The 22,055-nt window shown below is 40.9% G+C and overlaps 1 protein-coding gene across 3 annotated transcripts in view; it reads left to right on the plus strand.

The window, feature by feature from the left end:
• The window catches only part of LOC142497322 (uncharacterized), a 66,037-nt gene extending 47,984 nt beyond the window's left edge, over positions 1-18,053 (plus strand). For 2 of the 3 annotated variants that reach the window (XM_075604979.1, XM_075604970.1), the window contains exons 2-5: positions 460-1,031; positions 1,404-1,517; positions 6,422-6,714; positions 16,045-18,050. In XM_075604979.1, coding sequence (XP_075461094.1) covers positions 613-1,031; positions 1,404-1,517; positions 6,422-6,714; positions 16,045-16,049 — 831 coding nt within the window. In that variant the 5' untranslated portion in view covers positions 460-612 and the 3' untranslated portion in view covers positions 16,050-18,050. Of the gene's footprint in view, positions 1-459; positions 1,032-1,403; positions 1,518-6,421; positions 6,715-16,044 lie in introns of all 3 variants that reach the window. The other variant, XM_075604988.1, reaches the window with a different exon arrangement.
• Positions 18,054-22,055: the final 4,002 nt, after the last annotated feature.

Consider the following 22,055-nt stretch of genomic DNA (forward strand, 5'->3'; position numbering starts at 1 on the left):
TGTATGTGATGCACATACTGTATCCATTTCTGTATCTACTGTAGGTCTGTCACTGTTATCCATATGCTAGTGTCAGAAAAGTCTGCCACATCTGAGAAGTAGTACATTTCTCTAATTTGCTATTACTGGAGTTATGAAGGATTTTGTTCCCAAAACATATGTACAAATGGTTCCCTGGGGCTTTTTCTTTGCCTCCTCTGGATCAATGTAGCTATAAATATAGGATGAGTATTTATTTCAGTTAGAATATAACAATGGTTGAACTGGATGGACATACAGAATGTTTTTTTCAACGTATCTATTGTGTTATTTTGGAACTTTCTGCGTATGATTTTCATTTAAAAAAAACTTTATTTTGGGAATGTTTTCTGTTTATGAATTATTTTCAATGTATCTTAGAATGATATCATAACTATAACAATAGTATTTTCTTATAAACAAAATTATTCATTTTTGTAGGGACATTAAGCCAATTCAATGGCACTCCTTTACCACAGCAACATCTTACAGCCTGTTATTCCAGATCCTTTGAGAGGAATTTAATTGTAACTGACAAACTGTTCATAAAAAGGAAAGACGCAAAAAAGGGGAATCTCTGCTAAAACGTAAAAAATGTCTTCCCCAATAAGTGATTCACCAATGACTGACCCAATAAATGATCAACCAATGAGTGACCCAATAAGTGATCCACCAATGAATGAAGATTCCACATCTCATGCTGCTGAAATGAAGGTAACAGGAAGCAAGGAAAAATTAAAACAAGAGAAGGAGGTAAAAAAAGCAAGAGAAAAAGAGGCAAAAGAGAGGGAGAAAAAGGCGAAAGAGGCTCAGAAGACCAAAGAAAAAGAGGAGAAAGAAAAAGAGAAAAGGGAGAAAAAAGAAGAAAGGGAGAAAAAGGCTAAGGAGAAGATGGCAACAGAAGCAGATAGTAAAGCTGAAAATGTCCCTGGGACATCCAAGTCACTGAATAATACCACCACTAGAAATAAGTGGTATATGCGCTCGTTTAGTTTGCGCGCACGCTTTGACAAGTAATTATACCTATTTAACGTAATTCTTTTTTTAATGTTTGTCAGTTATCAGGGTTCAGTGTTTTTTAAGATAGGTTTTCCATTAATGTTTAGCCTTAGTTTTCATTCAGTGACACCACACAAATTGCATCTATGGCATTTTTATTGATACACTCATCTACTGCCCTTTCTGGAGAGGCTCAATTCTGAACTATATGGTATTTATTTATTATGAAAATGTAATCCCTGTTAAAAGGCCACATATTCTCACTCTTGTCTAATAACAGTAGCTTTTCTGGTGTGCACTTTTAAAGACTAAAATGAATTTTTCCCAGATGTTTTGTAGATTGAAAATAGCAGTTAATACTGGCTTAATGTTCTTATGGCTGATAGATTACCGGTATACCACAGTGCACAATCACTGGTTTGGACTGACAAGGACGAAACAAAGAACAAAAGTAAAAAAACAGTTTTCGACAAGAAACAAGCTAGTACTGCCCCAAAAAGGTAAGCTGGAGGAGTTTCGTGAAGTTATGTGAGTAGTGGGAAAAAGCAGCACAAAACACAATGGGGCCGATTCACTAAGCTATGTTCACTAGCGCTAAAATGTGTTATATCGCTCGGCCGCAAAAGGCTGAAGCCATAAGCGCTATTCACTAAGGCTGTTTGGCGCGTTTACGGCCGGCCTTGGCCAAAAGGGCCATAGCGCACGATCACCTTTTTTCCCCCCTGTTATCGTGCTAAAGGTTATTTAGCACGATAACTATTATAAACAAAGCAGCGCTGCGTCTCAATGCACGGCTCTTACAGGCGATCGTGCTGGCCAAATATGATTTTTAATAGTAGTGTACATGAGCAGGGGCCTGTAACTCCTGAAGTAGGGGGACCTCAGACTTGAGACCAATGGGGTTCAGCTCAGGAGACCCCCTGCACATCTACACTAGTATTAAATAACAGATAACAATAAATAATAATTCATTACCATAGCGGCTATCCTCTATGGTAATGAAGCTGCATTAATGTACATTTTAATAATAGTGTGTGCTACAGCACACTATTAATAAAAATACATTAAAGCAGCTTCATTACCTTAGCTGCTATCCGCTAAGGCAATGAAGGGTTTAAGGCATAATAGCATGTTTATTGGGGACAATTGCCCCCAATAAACATAGCAATATATTACACACATCCCCCCCCCCCTAAAACATACTATACATTAATGGGCAAAATTACTATTATCCACATATGGATAATAATGCATTTGCCCATTAAATATACATTAATCACAATAAATACATTTTGTACTTACCCTTGTCTGGCACCCACGATGAAGGCCACCCGCATCTTCCTCCCCGTCCATACACTGTGGTGCTGAAAAATATACACAAAAAGAAAAAGTGCCAAACTAATGTCCCCTAACCCCTTAATGACCTTAGCGGTTATTAACCGCTACAGTCATTAAGGGGTTAGCCCACCCTGACCTGATACCCACCCTTCACCCATTTATTTGTACAGTGGCTTCATCATGTATATATATATATATATATATATATATATATATATATATATATATGTATATATTATAATATATATATATATATTATAATATATCTATATATATATATATAGATATATTAGAATATATATATATATATATATATATATATATATATATATATATATATTCTAATATATCTATATATATTCTAATACATTTGACAATGTGTACATGATACAATTAATCTTTTCATCATATATACTATGTCAAACAATGCTCCAAATCAAATACACTAATCCAAACAAGATACAAATACAATCATTAAAGAAAAACAAAGCATCAACACAATTAATTTACCATCAATTAATCCAATCACCAATCAATTACAATACAAATCAATTACACACTTCAAATCCAACAAACAAACCATTGTGAAAAATAATCTATGTCAAAGTAACCATCAAAATAAATCTATCTTCCAAAAATAAGCCAATAAACTAATCTATAGCAATCAGCCTTTAACTAAACATTTGCAAAAATGACATGTACATTATAAACACATTTTAACACAAAGCAGCAAATTGTCATTCCAAAAAACATCCAAACAGGGCAAGCCAACAAGTTTTTATTATACCTGTATGTATACAGGGCAATAAAAATACCTTTTAAGACCGATAAAGCGCAGTTATTATTGGTTAGTGAATCTCACTGCAGCCTTATCGGGCTTAAAGGGTACTTTGCGCTCTTAACAGAGCTTAGTGAATCGGCCCCAATGTGTGAATTCAAAACTATCCTGAATGTACAATGGCCAGGAGTCATCAAAGTGCAATCCACACTATTGCGCCCTAATCGGCGAAATCTGCCATTGACGTTAATTTCAGACTTCACCGTATCCGGCATGATAGCGTGGATCACGCTTCGATAATTTATTTATTTATAAAATATTTTACTAGAAAGTAATACATTGAGAGTTACTTCTCGTTTTCAAGTATGTCCTGGCATAGAGTTAAGATGACAAATAGTACATGGTTACAATTACAGTTAAGTAAGTGAACACGATATACATGATATACAAGACATAGCATGCACAGTTTGAGATAATATATAATATAGGTGTATGTAACAGTTACAGACCAGATTAAAATGTGAAACAGCTCTAGTTTTGATAGAACTTAGCCTGGTGGTGGCTGTGAGAGTCTCCAGTAGGTTGTTCCAGTTTTGGGGAGCACGGTAAGAGAAGGAGGAGCGTCCAGATAATTTGCTGAACTTTGGGACCATGAACAGTCATTTGGAGTCAGATCTCTGATGATAAGTGCTGCATGTGGTAGGGGTGAGGAGCTTGTTCAGATACATGGGTAGCTTGCCCAGAAAGAATTTGAAGGCAAGACAGGAAAGATGAACCTTGCACCTAGACTCAAGTGATGACCAATCTAGTTCTTTGAGCATTATGCAGTGATGTGTGTTGTAGTTGCATTGGAGAACAAAATGGCATATTGAATTGTAGAGGGTATCAAGTTTGCTAAGGTGGGTTTGGGGTGCCGAGCCGTATACTATGTCCCCATAGTCGATAATTGACATTAGCATCTGCTGTGCGATATGCTTTCTGACCAGCAGACTTAGGGAGGATATGTTCCTGTAAAGTACCCCATGTTCAGCATAGGTTTTGGATGTCAAGGTATCAATGTGCATCCCGAATGTTAAATGGGAGTCAAACCATATGCCCAAGTATTTAAAACTAGTAACAGGAGTTAGAGTGGTGTTAGCGTTGGTTCTGATCTGGAGCTCAGTCATTGGAAGCTTTACAAATTTAGCCTTGGTCATAAATACCATTGTTACAGTCTTGTCAGTGTTTAAAAACAGTTTGTTTTGTGAAATCCAATTTTCAAGTCTCAAAAAGTCAAATTGAAGTATGTGTTCAAGGTCAGAGTGGCTATGGTTGTGTGCATATATGATTGTATAATCTGCATACATGTGTATTGAAGCTCCCTTACAAGCTGTAGTTAGATCATTGATAAACCCTGAGAAGAGTAACTCCTGGCCATTGTGCCAGTTGTGAAAAAGTTGGAGAACAACTAAATGACTGAGAACAACTAATGCATAGGATAAGATGCTGTAAATGTAAATGGAGAAATGCTGTAGGAAAATGCTCTAAAATGGAAAATGTTTACATGTACATAACGTTGTAAATTCTAGACTAAACCTAAACCAGGTAAGAGCCTTTGCTAGTTCAAGGTTCAGGATTAAACTAGAGAAATTCTGCCTCAACCCAAAAAAATCCGTATGATACAGTATATCAATGCCTTCAACTACATTTGTTTTGTTACATTACACTTAAATCCAATTTCTAGCACGATCACATATTTACAGTATCAGAAACGACTATGTATTAGTAGCCTTTTGCATTTAAATTGTGATGTCTGGTGTTGTAAATGTAATACTTTAAGCTTTTTTGTATGAAATTAGAGTTAGTGTATGTTTAAAGTTCAAGTTCCAAGACATAAGTAAACACCAGTGATACTTGATGTCTTTTCACTATGTAGTTTCCAATATATGTTGTTTGCTATACACTCATCAGATTCCTCTACATTATATATCAATAGTTATGCTTTCACTAATAATAGCTTAGGGAAACACGTTTTGGGGGTAGAAAAGGACAAAACTGTGAAGATCATTCCAATAAATAATACACCCCAGGAAAATATGGCTGCCTTTATGATCTCTTTTTGTGTATAGCTAACTATGATTTCTTGTTCTGCTAACAGAGAGAAATCCAGTATTTTTCTATAGTGTATTTTCAATTTAATGTTTCTGCAAGGGCTTGTTGGCATTATCACTATTGCACCAGTATGTAGCAACAACACTCTAACAGAGCCTTAAAGAGGATTAAATAAACTCAACAGCATTTAATAGCATATCATATGTAACAGCACTTTAAACTGTACTGATGTGTTCCAATTAAAATAATGTGCTCTAGAACAGGGGTGCGCAAACTTTTTTCTTTGTGTTCCCCTGCCTGCTCTACCCCCCTGCTCGTGACCCCCCTTCCTTTCCCAACCCCTCTCCCCACCCCTCCCCCCGCCACCTTTTCTCCGGCATTGGTGGCGTCATTTGACCTTGCGGCATCATTTGACTCTGCGTTGTCATGGCGATGCGTTGCCAGAAGCAGTCGGAGAGAAGGTAAGAGACATACAGAGGCCTTGGGCGTCCCCTCGGCATTTTATTTAAATGTTGTGAGGAAGTGAGCGGGCCACTCTGTGCGCCCCTCCCCCCAGAAAATGTTGCGCCTCCCAGTTTGCGCTCCCCTGCTCTGGAATATAATAATAAAATCATTTTTGATGAGCAGAGCAATTTTCTGCAGATCTTTCTTATGGTGGCATTATTAACATAGCAATATTTAGCAAATCACTGTAACAGTTTACATGCAATTAAACAAAGCGACTTCCTACTCTAAACAGGTGTCTATTATCAGTATATTTATCAGATACTGTACCCTCATACAATGTGTGACATTTAAAATAAGGGAAAACTAATGTATGTCTTGACAGAGATAATTACAAATAGATTCACTAAGGTGAGCGTAAATAAGTGATATTGGCTACACACCTTATATAGTCTTACTCCTAAATACATTAATACTATTGTACTATAGAAAAGCAGGTCATAGAAGGGATATTTTCACTCCATAGTCCTTTCTGCATACTGTACTTACTATAAAACATTATTAGACTAAACATTAGCTCAGTTTTTCTTTATTTTGAATAATCTTGGGTTTGTTTCAAGTTTTTTTACAACCATTACACTGTATGTATAAATTGTTTCTTACAATACTGATATGTGCCTTTGATTATTGTCAATGTCAGTCCAACAAAGGGGACATATAAAATATCTACTTTTTTCCACGAATGTGTGGAAGTGTTCGTTTTAGTGAGAGTGAGGAGCAAATGAAGGCAGCGGATTCTGACACTAAGAGGCTTAAAAGTCCCAAGATAAAGAGATATGTAACTCAAAGGCCAAAGAGACCTGAAAGTCCAAATTCAAAGAGACCTGAAAGTCCAAAGTCAAAAAAATCTGAAAGTTCAACGTCAAAGAGACCTGAAAGTCCAAAGTCAAAGAGACCTGAAAGTCCAAAGTCAAAGACATCCGAAAGTCCAATATGCGAAACACCTGAAGGCCCACAAGTGAACAATGATGAAAAAAGTACTGTAGGTATGTATGTCAATCATATAATTCTTTATTTTGTCATATGCAATTAAGTGTCAAATTCATTAAGTTCCAACGTGGAGTATCGTACACAATCCAGCAGTAACTACCATTCAAGTCAATGGCAGTTAAAGCTGAGCCTTGTGCGATACACTGCATTGGAGTTGTTTGAATTGTTTCTAAGATTTTTTTTTGAGTCTTGCCAGTGTACAGTGAGCACATTTAGTTATCATCATGTTGTAAGTAAAATAACTACTGAATGAGATTTAATCAATGGCGTTTTGTTAGATCTTTTCCTCAGATAAAATATGCAGCATTTAGAAAAATGGTGTGATAACGTATCCAATTACCTATGCAACATGTAAGATATCAAAAGTAGGGCTGCCATATGTTGATGCCTTAAAGTATACATTGGACTTTTCTAGCACCCAACTCGAATCCTTTCCATTTCTTACTTTTTCTGATTTTTCTTGTCAACAACCAGTTTCCTGATGTGCGATAGTACACTTGTGCGCATAAAAATATTTAAATATATTAATGATATTTACAGTTATCAATCTCGCCAGCCTGATGTATCCGAGAAAAAAAATTGCATTAATTTAGCTGTCAATTCTGTTTTTGCAATTTATTATTATATAGCCTGTGAATACATAATTTTGCTAATTCACATATTACATTTTCACGGGACTAACAATCCATTATTAAATATGGTCTACAATATACTTGTGTGATATATATTCATATATTTGTGACTGACATGCCGACAGGCCAACATGCATTTATTTCGCCATTGCATTTTTGTAGCTAATGATCTTGTCCATTCTTATTTTATTTTATATCAGTATATGGTCACTATATATATATCTCCCCTCATGAAATCCCTCTCCCGGCTTCCGATCAAATCCCGCATCTCACACTCCATTCTTCTCCTCACTTTTAAAGCTTTACACTCTTCTGCCCCTCCTTACATCTCAGTCCTAATTTCTCGTTATGCACCATCCAGACTCTTGCGTTCTTCTCAAGGATGTCTTCTTTCTACCACTTTTGTATCTAAAGCCCTCCCCCGACTTAAACCCTTTTAACTGACTGCCCCATACCTCTGGAATGCCCTTCCCCTCAGTACCCGACTTGCACCCTCTCTATCCACCTTTAAGACCCACCTTAAGACACACTTGCTTAAAGAAGCATATGAATAGCACTGTGGATATTCTGAACACATGATACATAAAGCTTGGCCCCCTGCAGACGCACTTACCAGAACTCCCTCCTACTGTCTCTGTACGTTCTCTCTTCCTACCAATTAGACTGTAAGCTCCTCGGGGCAGGGACTCCTCTTCCTTAATGTTACTTTTATGTCTAAAGCACTTATTCCCATGCTCTGTTATTTATTTGATTACCACATGTATTACTACTGTGAAGCGCTATGTACATTAATGGCGCTATATAAATAAAGACATACAATACAATACAATATAATTATCAGGTGTTGATATAACTTTTTCTATACTGCTACAAATTTTCCATATTGCTATATTTGTTCCATATGTATTGGACTTCTTGGCCTTTATACTGATATCCATTACAGATGCAATTAAGGTTCATTTTTTCCCGGCCAGATTGTTATGACTATTTTCATACATCTGGTGAAAGAGTACTGAATGTTCATTTATGCATGTTGCAGGGTACATGCAACTACACACGCGGGGACTCTTGACAAGGCTTATTTGTTTAGCCTTAAAAAAAAACCTACAGCACACAAAATAGCTTCTCTTCAGCAGACAAAATAAAATAGCTTCTCTTCAGCATAGCAACCAAAGCAGTTTCTCTTCAGCATGGCAAACAAAGCAGCTTCTCTTCAGCATGCAGGACACAACAGTTCATAAAACATGTACTTTGCAAACAGACCTTATAGCAGCAATCTCCTCAGTACTTTCAAAACCTGTCTTCTGACCAGCTCTCTTGCATGTGTGTACAGCCTGGGGTTTTAACACCTTGATAATGCAGCTGGGATCAGACTAATTAAGCAGCCCTTCTCAACTTAACCTCACCACTGCTGCACTGCAAGCCTAAACATAGGTTTTCCAGGTATATGGCTGGTGACGTTCATTCACCCTGTCACATTCCTCCCCTGTTAGTGTGTGGCGGGGGCCACGCACGGCTGAAGCCCGATCATCCACCCCTTCTCTAGAAAAGAAGTCAGCATTAGCATTTTCTTTTCCAGGCCTGTGCTGAATCTCAAATGAGAAGGGTTGGAGAGCCATATACCAACTGGTCAATCTAGCATTGGAGTCCTTCATACTATTTAACCACTTTAGCATGGTCCGTCACCAGAGTAAAATGGACTCCTGCCAGGTAATGCCTCAAAGCCTCGATTGCCCACTTTACTGCGAGTCACTCCTTCTCAATCACTGAGTAGTTTATTTCCCTCGGGAACAATTTCCTACTCAGAAAAAGGATTGGATGTTCCACTCCCTCAAACTGTTGTGACAACACTGCCCCTAGCCCTATCTCTGATGCATCGGTTTGCACTACAAAAGGCCTGTTGATGTCTGGGCTTCTAAGGACGGGACCCTCTGATAGACACCTTTTTATGTCCTCAAAGGCTCTCTTACACTCCCTTGACCATACCACTTGTGTAGGGGCACACTTTTTTGTGAGGTCCTTTAATGGGGCTGCAACTTCCAAGTAGTTGGGGATGAACCGCCTATAGTACCCTGCTAAACCCAGCAGAGAGCGTACCTGCATTTTTGTTTGGGGGGGTCAGAACTTCTTTCAGGGCAACTACCTTGTCGGCTAGTGGCCTTACTTTTCCACCTCTCACTGCATACCCTAAGTATTTGGTTTCCGCCTTACCTAAAGCACATTTCTTAGGGTTGGCTGTGTGCCCTGCCTCTCTAAGGCTGGGGCCATAGAGGGGGTAGCAAGGCTAAGGCGCGCTGACGCTGAGGCTCGCCTGCTGAAATCTGCGCGATTTCATACCCATGCAGGCGAGCCAGCGGGCGCGATCGTGAGGCGGGGGGAGACTGAGGGAGACGGGGCAGTGACGTCGCTGAGCCAATCGCCCGTGACGCGCTGACGTCAACGTCACAGCGCCGATGTCACGGCGCCGTGACGTTGACGCTGCTCCGCGCTGATTGGATGTTTTCAGCCGACAGCGCTCTGAAAAACAGTTTGGCTGTCGGCTGAAAAATCCAGCGCCTTAGCATGCCGGCGGACGCTCGTGTGAGCCCCCTCTAAAGACATCCTCATGGAGGATGCAGGGGCTCAGCGCGGAGCGTCCGCACGGCTCAGCACGGACGTGCCTTCTATGGACTCAGCCTTAGAGATTTGAGGGCTGCTTTCAGACTATTTAGATGGGCCCGCCAGTGTTTACTTTAAATGACAATGTCATCAAGGTAGGCTGCGGCATAAGGCATATGGGGTCTCAGCACTTTATCCATGAGTCTCTGAAATGTGGCTGGGGCTCCATGCAGTCCAAATGGCATTGTCACAAACTTGTATAAACCCATGGGAGTGGCAAAGGCTGTTTTGCACTTGGACTTTTCCTCTAAAGGTATTTGCCAGTATACTTTTGTTAAGTCCAGTGTGGATATATATTCCGCATTACCAAGGGCATCAATTAACTCGTCTACCCTTGGCATCGGATATGCATCAAACTTGGATACCGCATTGACCTTTCGGAGGTCCACACAAAATCTTACCTTCCCATCGGGTTTAGGGACCATAACTAGTGGACTACACCACTCACTGCATGATTCCTCAATCACTCCTAAGTGTAACATTTCTTGTACCTCCTTCTCTACCAGGGCCCTACGACTCTCAGGCAACCTATAAGGATGGGAACGTACTTTTACCCCAGGTGCTGTCTCGATCACATGTGAAATTAAATTAGTTTTCCCTGGCAAATCAGAAAAAAATCATGGAATTGTGTAATTATTTCTAACAAGTCCCCTTTTTGTTCAGAGGACAACTGTCTACCCATTGGGATTTTATCGTCACCCACGATGTTCTCCTGTGGGGGTTGAGGACCCAAATCCATTTCCTACTCCACCGGGTGGATGAATAGAGACCGCTGCATCTTCCAGGGTTTCAGCAAGTTCACATGGTAAATTTGTTTACCCCTCCTGGACCCTGGTTGAGCGATCTCGTAATCCACATCACCCGTGCGACGGAGTACTTCGAATGGGCCCTGCCATTTGGCTAGGAGTTTGCTCTCACAACTGGGTAACAACAACATCACCTGATCTCCCGGGTGAAACACTCTCATACGAGCATTTTGATTGTAATGTCTCTCCTGATTGTCCTGGCCTGATCAAAAAATATAGGAGATGAAACCGCTCATCCCATATGTGTATATTAAGGTGATTATGAGCAGGTGCTCAGAGGAAAAAGAGAATAATAATGACAGGGTTGATCCAAAGGGGATCAAAAAGGTTTCCTCTATATATAGCACTCAATGCTGGGTTTAAGTAGACGGATAACATTGATCCAACAGATAATTACTGTGTGGGTCTTTAGACCCATAGTACCCGGGAAGACCAGAAAATAATAAAGTTTTATTCATTCAAATATGTGTTAAAAACACATAAATACATTCATACATTAAAATGACCCCGTATAGAAGTGGCTAGATAGGTGGCTACTATCCATAAACATCTACTCCAATTTAAACATCATTGTAATCGGATCTATAGTGTGGTCCCGGCGAAATAATAACTGGTTGGTCACTTTAGATGTATATCATAGTATATAAATATACATATCATTCAATTGATAACCAAAGATAAACACGTAATGCTCAAAAGTCAGGATGTATAATATAGCCAGTATAAATGTTCCTGCAATCGTATCTTGATATGGAATAGCTGTGGGTGATAATAAACACCTATGAGCACATATAACAGTAAGGGTTTATTAAACAACATTGCTATTCAGAGTCAGTGCTCATACACCGAAAGGCAAGGCATAACCATCGTAGGGTAAGTAATTAACCTTGACCACAGCGGGTCTATTGTGCCGCAGCAAATACAGCAGTGGATACAAGCCTGACTGAGCATCCATCTATTGTACAGTATCGGAGATGTCGCCACTTCAGATGACGTCACTAGTGACGTATCGCATTGCCCGACGATCGTTTCACGTGTACACCACGCTTCTTCAGGGGGGTGGTGGAGTCCTGGCCTGATATAAGATTCTCCCTAGCAAAATGCCCGACCACATCAAGGCGCTTCCTAAGGTCCAATACATATTGCAGGGTATTCTTAGAAAGGGACCGCTGTTCCTCCCAGGACTCCTTTAGGAGGTCTAGGATACCCCGGGGTTGGCGGCCATACAGCAGTTCAAATGGAGAGAATCCCATGGAGGCCTGGGGAACTTCCCGCACTGCAAACAGCAGAAAAGGGAGAAGTTCATCCCAGGCTCTCTTCTCAGAATCTACAAATTTCCTCAGCATCCCTTTTAGAGTTCGGTTAAATCTTTCCACCAATCCGTCAGTCTGTGGATGGTAGACCGATGTCCGAACAGACTTGACCTCTAGTAATTTTAAGACATCCTGCATCAGTTTAGCCATAAAATTTGTACCTTGGTCTGTCAACATAACCTGGGGAAGTCCAACCCGTGAGAACAGCTCTAACAATTTGTTGGCTACTTGCTTCGCCGTTGCTGTTCTCAGGGGGAACGCCTCGGGATATCTTGTTGCATAGTCAACTATTACAAGAATTAACCTGTGTCCTTTCGCAGAAGGTTCTAGAGGTCCTACCAAGTCTACCCAAATCCTCTCAAAGGGAACTGACACCAAGGGTAGAGGAGCCAAAGGGGCTGGTTTTTGTCCCTTCGGACTAGTTAGCTGACACTCAGGACATGCCACACATAACTTAGCAATATCACGATGCATCCCTGGCCAATAGAATCGGGACGAAATACGGTCCAATGTTTTATCTCTGCCAAAGTGACCACCCCAAGGGACAGTATGGGCTAGAGTGAACACAGATTTAACAAACACCTTGGGAACCAATATCTGTCTGGTGACCTCCCCTGTTTGTGTCTGCCTATTCACCCTATACAGGATATCATTTGATCATTCAAAATGGTGGAATACTATCACCCCCTGTGCATTCAATATCTGCTCATCAATTTTTACCGCCTTATCATACTGTCTAGCAAGGACTGGGTCTTCCCTTTTCCTCTGACGAAAATCAGGGAGGAATAGGTCTGGTAAATCTCCAGGGCCCATATCCCCCTCCCTCTGGCCATCCCCAGCCATCACTTGTGACCTCTCGCTACTAGAATGGTCACCTTGAGACCCAGATTTTTGCAACCAGTCTTGTTTGTCAGAGCGTCTTTGCTTCCGAGTCTTTGGAACCCGGTTTCTACTTGGAAAAAGGTCTGTCGAGAAGGGGAACAGTTTGCCAGGGTTCTCCTGAGCCATAGAATAAGGCTCCTCGTGAGAGACTGGAGCCATTAGGTCAGAAAAGAAAGGCCAGTCCCGGCCGAGCACAACGGGGGCAGGAGCCAAGGAGCGACTCCTACTTCGAGGTAGGCCTCCTGACCTTTTACCTGTAGCCGGATTTTGGCCTTCGGACACCGTTTTAAATCGCCATGTATACATTCTATACTTCAAGGAGAGTCAAAAGAACACATGTTATGCGGTAACAGTTCTTGGAAGACCAGAGTTTTCCCAGAGCCCGAATCTACAAGGGCCTGGATGGCTTTTCCCCCAACCTGGGCTTGAAATAGCCAGGGCTTGTAATTTTCTCCAGTGAAGGCGGAGGCAACGGTCCTTCTGAATGAACAATCCATCTGTGGACAGTTCACATGCCGATGGCCTTGTTCTCCGCAGGCAGAACATGGAGAGGGTTCCTTCGATGGAGGGGGCCGTGGATAGCACTCCGCTGGACCGGATACTGGAGACCAGGCATCTGGTGGGTCCTCGGAAGTTCCTCTCATTTGGCGACGAGCCGACATCAGAAAGTAGATGAGGGTCTTCTGCGGGGACCAGCATTTGATCTCCGCCCTTGCTGGAACGACTGCTCCTTCCGTTGGACTTGGCGGTTGCGTATGGATGGGCCATAGGTTCCCCGTTGATCCGACCTCCCTCTTTTGGCGTCCGCAAGTGCTGGTGGAGTCAGATCCGTCGGGTCAAGGACACTCGCCTGCTCCTCAGCCCCAAGGAAGTCCTCAAAGAGTCGGACAGCCAAAGCTAGGGTTTCAGCAGCATGGCGTTTTACCCAAGAGAGTGCGGAAGGGGGTATTACCTGTAGGAATTGTTCCAAAAAAACTTGCTCCAGAATTTCCTCCTTAGTGCGCTCCTCGGATTGTATCCAGCGAGTGCACAAGTCCAATAACCGCTGAGCGAGGACCCGGGGTCTCATCTTACCGGTGTACTTCGGAACTGCTGCCGGTAGGTCTCTGGGGTCAGACCTAAGCGATCCAGTATGGCGGCTTTTACTTGTCGGTAGTCCATTGCCTGATCTGCTGGGAGGCCCTGATATGAGGCCTGGGCTTCTCCTATGAGGAGTGGGGCCAAAGCAGTTGCCCAGCGATCTGCAGCCCAGCCCTGTGTTTCGGCAACCCTTTCAAATGTCAGTAGAAAAGCCTCTGGATCCTCGTTCGGAGCCATTTTCCTCATGAGAACCGGGGGTTTGTTTGCAGGTTCTGGACTGGCACACCCCTGGAATTGGGTCAGCAGCCTGGCCATTCGCTCATCCTGTGCTGTCTACTGCTGCAATAGTCTTTCATCTCTCTCTGCTTGTAGTTGGGCCTGCTGGCACAGAAACTCTTTTAAGAATTCTTCCATTTTTCTCATTCTTGTGTGTGGCCCTTTTACTGCAGGGGCCTTTCAAAATCCCAGCACTTCTGACACCATATGTTGCAGGGTACATACAACTACACACGTGGGGTCTCTTGACAAGGCTTATTTATTTAGCCTTAAAAAAACATATAGCACACAAAACAAAATAGCTTCTCTTCAGCAGACAAAACAAAATAGCTTCTCTTCAGCATAGCAACTACAGCAGCTTCTCTTGAGCATGGCAAACAAAGCAGCTTCTCTTCAGCATGCAGGACACAATAGTTCATAAAACATGTACTTTGCAAACAGACCTTATAGCAGCAATCTCCTCAGTACTTTCAAAACTTCTCTCCTGACCAGCTCTCTTGCATGAGTGTACAGCCTGGGGTTTTAACACCTTGATTATGCAGCTAGGATCAGACTAATTAAGCAGCCCTTCTCAACTTAACCTCGTCACTGCTGCACTGCAAGCCTAAACATAGGTTTTCCAGGTATATGGCTGGTGACGTTCATTCACCCTGTCACAATGCATTTGGCCAAATTCATATGATATTAGCCACATGCATTTAAAATATCTTATATGGATTCATTCACAGTGGATATACTTTATGGAATTCACTAAGGCATCTGGCAGGGATTTGCATATATTTGTAATACATTTTTGTTGTTGTTTTGTATGTTATTACTGATATCAGATTGTGATTATCCTTTTTGGAGCTGAGTAAAGTTTCTTGTGTATTCAGTCAGCTGACATTCATGGCCAATGGGGATAGACGTTGCATCAGTGCGACTCTATTTTGAGTCGCGGACTGATGACGTCATACCCGGCAATGAATGGCGCAAAATGGTATGTATTTAAATGTGTGCTATACCACTATACCTTACACCTTGATAAAGTGTTTGTGCACGAAACGTGTAGGTGCATTCCATCTGTCATTCTTTGTGACTTTACAATAAATTCATCTCTATTTTGGAGTTGCCCAGGATTTTTCATTTTTTCCTCCATTGCTGGCTGTGCTCCGGTTCTACCTACTATATTATTAAATAGCAACCTACCTAACACACATCCAAGACATGTGAGAAGAGGTTAATGAATACAACAAAATGTTTTACTGAGCAATATCACACTTTACTGCTTGAAAAATCCATTCTTGCAGTGTCCCCATTAAGTTAGAATACTCACCTGACACTGCCGTGTTCTTTATTTTGATCGTTTGTTGTTTGAAGATGCTCTGTCTTCTCTCTTGTTCACAAGTACTGTATGTTCAGAAAACGAGAGAATAAAATCCTATACTGTATCTCTCTGTCAACACAAACTATGAAATCACCTATTATTTAAGTTCTTATTCATTTTGCAGTTGGGGGAATTTGTAACTAAATTGAAATTGTTAATACTGCTACTTAAATTTGTTTAAAAAAAAAATGTAAACAGCACTTTATAGCTTTTATTAATTCCCTGAGTTGCAGGTTATTTGTGCTAACACTGAAGGCACTGAGGTGTGTATAAAAATAATGCTAAATAATCCTTTCTATTCTCTGCTTTGCAGAATAATCCTTGACTGGAGTGTGTTGAATGGCCCTAGTGACTAATACGGTGAAGATAGTCTACAAAAAAATGAAAAGTTCTGAAGAATTGACATTCTGATAAGGAAAATTGAAATGGAAGCTAAAGTTGACAAACCTAAAAATAAAGCCAAAAGCTGACTCTTCAAAGCTACAGATATAACGTACTATATATAATGTACTATACTATTCTAGTTTCTTATATCCCACCCTGAAGCTACTGTGAAATTTCATTCTAATAATTGGGTTCCATTATCTCATGATATGTAGTGGGACTGGGATTCATTTTCCTATACAGTAAATGACTTTTGCAGCAGTTGCTACATACAAAACAGATGGGTATCCTTTTTTGATCATCCGTTTTTGTTCATCACTAATGGTTATCCTCTTTTTATGTGTCTAGTAAATCAAGAACAAAGGGTAAGTACAGTAGTGCGAAGAGAAAGAAAGATGGAGAAAATTTTAGAAGAAATATGGAGGTTTGCAGTATGTATTTGTATTAAGTCTCCAAGCTGCAAAACATAAGCATAACCAGTGTAAAAAATGGCATCAGATTTATCAAAGCAATAAATGTCATTGCTTTTAATTGAAATATTTTTCATTGATAAATCTTTTTTCCCACAAATTTTTCTCATTTTGCAGTTGGGAGACTTTGATGAAAATACTCTGTGTGTGCGGCGTGCTCACGTGGCTACGTGCGCCGATCCCCAGCTGCGCGGCAACTTTTCCTACTGTATATCGTGTCTCCTGCGGCTTCCCTACCTCGCTATTGGGTCCTTTCCCCTCTCTCGGCTTGTGTGTAGGAGCATAAGCGTAACAATTATGTAAATGAAAAAACTACAGAGAAGAGCCATTAAATTAATAAAGGGAATGGAAGGTCTGACTTGTGAGGAAAGACTATTCAAATTAGGACTATATGGGGACAACAAAGATTTGAGTCAACCAAGGCAAATTTTACATTTGGGTGATTTTTTAAAGAAAATACAATATATAGAGAAGATAGAAGGACAGGACAGTTTTTAAATCATTGATAGATTAGTACACTTGTCAGTGTATAGCCTTGGGTAATAGAAAACATCCATCATACTGTAGGATTTAGGACTTTTTCACTGTGCAGTGGGGAAGCAAATTATTGGTGATTAGGAGAAGGCAGAAGAATTAATAACATGTTTTGCCTCTGTCTATATTAAAGAGGAGCCCATTGAAAAAAATATTGCCACAAAAGAATTCTCAATCTTACGATACCACATGAAGAAGTGCAATGGTGGCATCTGGCGCCATGGTATATACCGCAGGGTTCTAACAGAGCTAAATTTAGTATAAACCAGACTATTATATGTAATATTGAAGGACTCCATTTTCACAGGATAAGCACCACAAGGTTGGCATAAACAGATGTGGTGTCTTTATTTAAAAGTGTAGCTAATTCACAATCAGGGAATTTTAAACCTGCAAGCCTGAAGCCAATAGTGCGTAAGCTACTTGAAGGTTTATTTATAAGTTTATAAGTGATAACATTCAAAAATACCTTTTGGATAACAAAATAATTCGGAATAATCAGAGTGGATTTATGAGGCATAGTTTATGCCAAACAAAGCTTTTTAATTTCTTTGAGGAGGTAAGTAAGAATGTAGTCAAAGACAATGCAGTTGATATGGGGTACATAGATTTTGCAAAGACTTTTGATATGGTGCCACACAAATATTTTCACCTGGATTGAAAACTGGTTAAAGAATAGACAGCAGAAAGCTATCATACATTGAATATGTTCAGAGTTGTGTGCCCTAACGATCAGTATTAGGGCCACTGCTTTTTAACTTGTTTATTAATGATCTAGAGGTAGGCATAGAGATCAAAGTTTCAATCTTTGCTGATTGAACTTAATTATGTAACATAGTCAAATCAGTGCATGTTGTAATTTCTCTGCAGAAGTACTTGGATAAACTTGGAGTTTAGGCAGATAAACTCAATATAAATAAATGTAATTTATGCATTTGGGAAGCAGCAGTATTACTCCTTACAAACTAAATGGGGCAAAACTCCTTGATGTAGGTTTTAGAATTCAGGAGTTTATTTAGGCAGAAGGCTGAATTCAGGAGTTTATTTAGACAGAAGATAGTGGCCAATGTCAGTCAGTAGCTGCAAAGGCTGCCAGGATATTATCATGCATACTGGAACACGTTGTATAAATGCACTAAACAGCCTAATGTACATTTTAGTTTTTTTAACTACACTTTGCATGTGGGTACAGTTTTTGGCACCTTACCATAATGAAGACATTATGAAAAGTTCAGAGAAGAGCCACCAACTTGACAAAGAAGATGGAAGGTCAGATTTATGAGGAACAGAGGTCTCCGAGACGGGATATTTTAAGAGATCTTTAATCTCAAGGGGTCATCCATTGAGATAAGGAAATGAAAGAGGATATTACAAGCAGGAAAGGAAATTTGGCTTTCTAACAAGAGTAATAAAAATGATAATCTACCCATGGAGACTGTGATGGAAGATAGTAGATATCTTTAAGAAAAGGTAAAACATCTTTTTTAGAAAGGAAACGTATACAAGAATGGTACTGTACTGTATACAGGAATGTGCCAAACTAGTTAAAAAATAGGAAAAGCCAATAGCAGTAGGAGCTCTACAAGATGGCCGCGCAAAGCTAGTGCTCCACCAGGTATACAGTATCTCTTAATCTAGTGCCATCCACATTATTTTGCAACAAAACGCTGTAAAAAATATATTATATAAGCAAAACACCAATACCACATTTTGGAAAAAAAACAATATTTAATAAATCTGTAGTAGTTTAAAGATCTGAGGCCTAGACTTAGGATCATCTTGGATGAATTCGGCACACAGGCCATGTTGGATATTTGAGCCTTGGGCCGTCACCCTCCCCTTCTGCCTACAAAATTTATACAGGTTTGTGCATTCCTGTAGACCCTTAACCGATGGGCGATGTAGCGTAAGTGAGCCATCTATGGATGTGTCGGCTTGCGTTGTGGGTGAGACAGATGGTCCTGCCCTGTGGTAAGGAGATATTCTGGATCGAGTGGTCCCAGCGAAGTGTAGTGACTGTTGGAGCTGCAGACGGAGGATCAGCAAGTATGGCGGCTGTCGTGGGTTCCTGCTCCAGTAGTGCAGATGAACTCTGGGCTGATCGTGTGGTCATGGCCTCCTGGACCTCCACTCTCCCAGCCTTTTTTACACCAAGATCGTGGTCAAGTTTAAGTCTTAATGTTGTAGAGGTCATAGCTGCAGAGGGGCTGTGTGAGTGTACTCGAGAGGGAGGCAGCAAACCCTTGTTTGGCAGACTCGGAGTGGGACTGAGAGACAGGGAGGATTGCTCCATGGCATTGCAGGGACTAGTGCTGTGCATGTGGCCTTCTGACGTTCAAGTCCCTGCACTGAGGGAGCAGGAAAAATGTGGCTGGTGATCTCAGTCATCCCCTCTTGTTCCCATCACCACATTTCCCTTCCTCTAGCTCTCTCTCCCTTCCTCTCTACTCTCCTGCTCGCTCTATCATTCCCCCCTACTTTCTCTTTCTCCCTGCTCTCTCTCACCCCCGCTCTTGCTCACCTCCCTGCTATCACCCCTCCCCTCTCACCCCTCCCCTGCTCTCTCACAGCCGTCTCAACCCCGCTCTCTCTCACCCCTGCTCTCTCCCCCCCCTTCTCTCTCACCCCTCTCCCCTGAACTCTCTCATCTCCTCTCCCATGTTTTATCTCTATCACTCTATGTCTTTCCCAGATGTGGAATGTGCATTCCTGTAGACCCTTATTCCTGAATGACCTAACAATGCAAATTAAAATATAAATGAAAGGGAAACACACAAGACGGAGCAGAATGACTATTTAATATTTAACGTTTTATTCCACGACAAAGCATATCTAATAGGACTAACACATGAACATCATCATTTCTCACCTTTTCCCTACCTACTGTACCAGCAACTCAAAAGCACACTAAATCATAAGAATGAAAACAAAGCAAAAAAGTAACGACTCTATGCCGGTCTCCCAATTGTTTGCTAGAAGGGGAAATCCACTGCGTGGCAGCTCACGACAAGCTGCTGCTGGCCCCATTAAAGAAGGATCCACTTAATCTGAACCTAAACCAGAGCTCCCAGTATCAGCATCCATTAAAGAGTTAAAATCTCTATTTAAAGAATTCACACTTACTTTCCAAGCAGAGCTAAATAAAGTAGTGCAGAACTGAGGCAGGATATTACAGCTAGAACGGACGGAGATTCTGGAACATAGAACTGATGACCTTGCTACTGCTCACACAGATCTGGAACAGAAAGAACTTCACCTGGAGGCCTCATACGAATCACTACAAGGTTAAAAAAAAAAATACCTCAAAAACAGGTCCTGTCGCAATAAATGCAAATTAAACTTGTTCCAGAAGACATATATTGTCGTGAAAATCTATCTCTCCAATTTTTTCTTACTCTTGCTTCTTGATATGACTGAAGAATAATTTCGGATAGACCGGGCTCATCACCTTCCTAAACCCAGAACCACCTATAGGAGACATGTGCAGAGTGCCACCATATTTGGGGAAAATAAACCATGGCTTTTTTTCAACCTGTATCTTTAAGCAATACAGTTTAAGGAAGCATACAAATAAACAGTCTATCATTTTTGTGAGGACTAACTCACTTTCCCAGTCCCTAATCGCAGGCCTGGGAGGATAGGCCTCTTGCCAACCTTTGACAGCAATCTATGCTGGCAGCGCAGTTCTTCTGTGCTCAAGACAATGGTTCCTGTGAGTTTCTTTCTGGCACCACAGTCCCTCTGTGCTCAAGAAATCACCTGCAGTTAATGCAGACGGCTTTCTACCTTTCTGATGAGCCAGGTGGGGACAGGTTAATTGTCTGTAGCTGCAATTAACCAATTTCCTGCAGCATTGCAAAAGACCAATACAGGCTTTCTATTGAAGCCCTTTCAGACACAGGTTAAGGTCTTGTCACAGCGCCCCTTGGGAGACACCAAGGGATGCAATGGTGCGGATGCACTATTTCGAGTCCAAGGAAAGGAACCTCAATGCTCTTAAAAAGAGACCTCACTTAATGAGTCTCCTGAACATTTTTTCAAATGTTTTACATTGCCAGGAAAGTCTAGAATGGAGTCGTTTAATTTCCAAAGAAGTCTGTTAACAGGATCTTGTAAGGTAAATTATATGGGGCATGGTCCGACCATGAGATTATACCAATTTTAGAGGATATTATAGAATGAATTAACCTAATGTCACTAAAAATGTGCTCAATCCTAGAATAGGACAAGTGGGGGCAGAATAGAAAGTGTAATCTTTCAAGTTGGAATTTAGGTACCTCCAGGCATCTATTACAGACAAGTTTTTAAATGATATTCTCGAAATCTTTTGATATATTGTAGATTTGTCTAATTTATTGCCATTTTTGGATAGGTTGCTAGATTTGTCTAGGGATGGCTTCAATATTAGGTGAAAGTCCCCGCAGAGTGGTAACAAGCCCTTACGTACTTCAGTCAGGCACCCTGAGACTTTTTGAAGAGATTAGCGCATCTTCCCTTTGGTTTGCACATAAATCTGTTATGTGTGGACATATAATTTGCCTTGCCTCTTTTCTTAAGACAAAATGGGAGGCAGAAATCTGCAATTTACAAAAGGAGTTTACCAGACTAGCATCATTAAATACGTGTACTGCTGCAAGGATATTAGTAAATTCAATAACCTCTATAAGGTTCTCTTAAACTAAACTTCTCTTCTTCTGGAGAGAGTGGTAAAATCACTAAAGTGGACAAAGCAAAAATTCTATACTAAAGGGAATAAAGCAGACAGGCTCCTGACAAAGCTTTTTACAAGCGAAACACCGAGTCGTTATCGTGACGTACCCAGAGGACTCCTATCTGCCCCATCTGAGCAGAGCTTTCAGCTGAGACCCTCCTACATCCAGGAATACCCGGAGTCCGATACGTGTCACAGACTGGAAGTGACACGACGCGATCGAGA

The sequence above is a fragment of the Ascaphus truei genome, chromosome 1 (genome assembly GCF_040206685.1).
Source record: "Ascaphus truei isolate aAscTru1 chromosome 1, aAscTru1.hap1, whole genome shotgun sequence".
NCBI classification, from domain to species: Eukaryota; Metazoa; Chordata; class Amphibia; order Anura; family Ascaphidae; genus Ascaphus; species Ascaphus truei.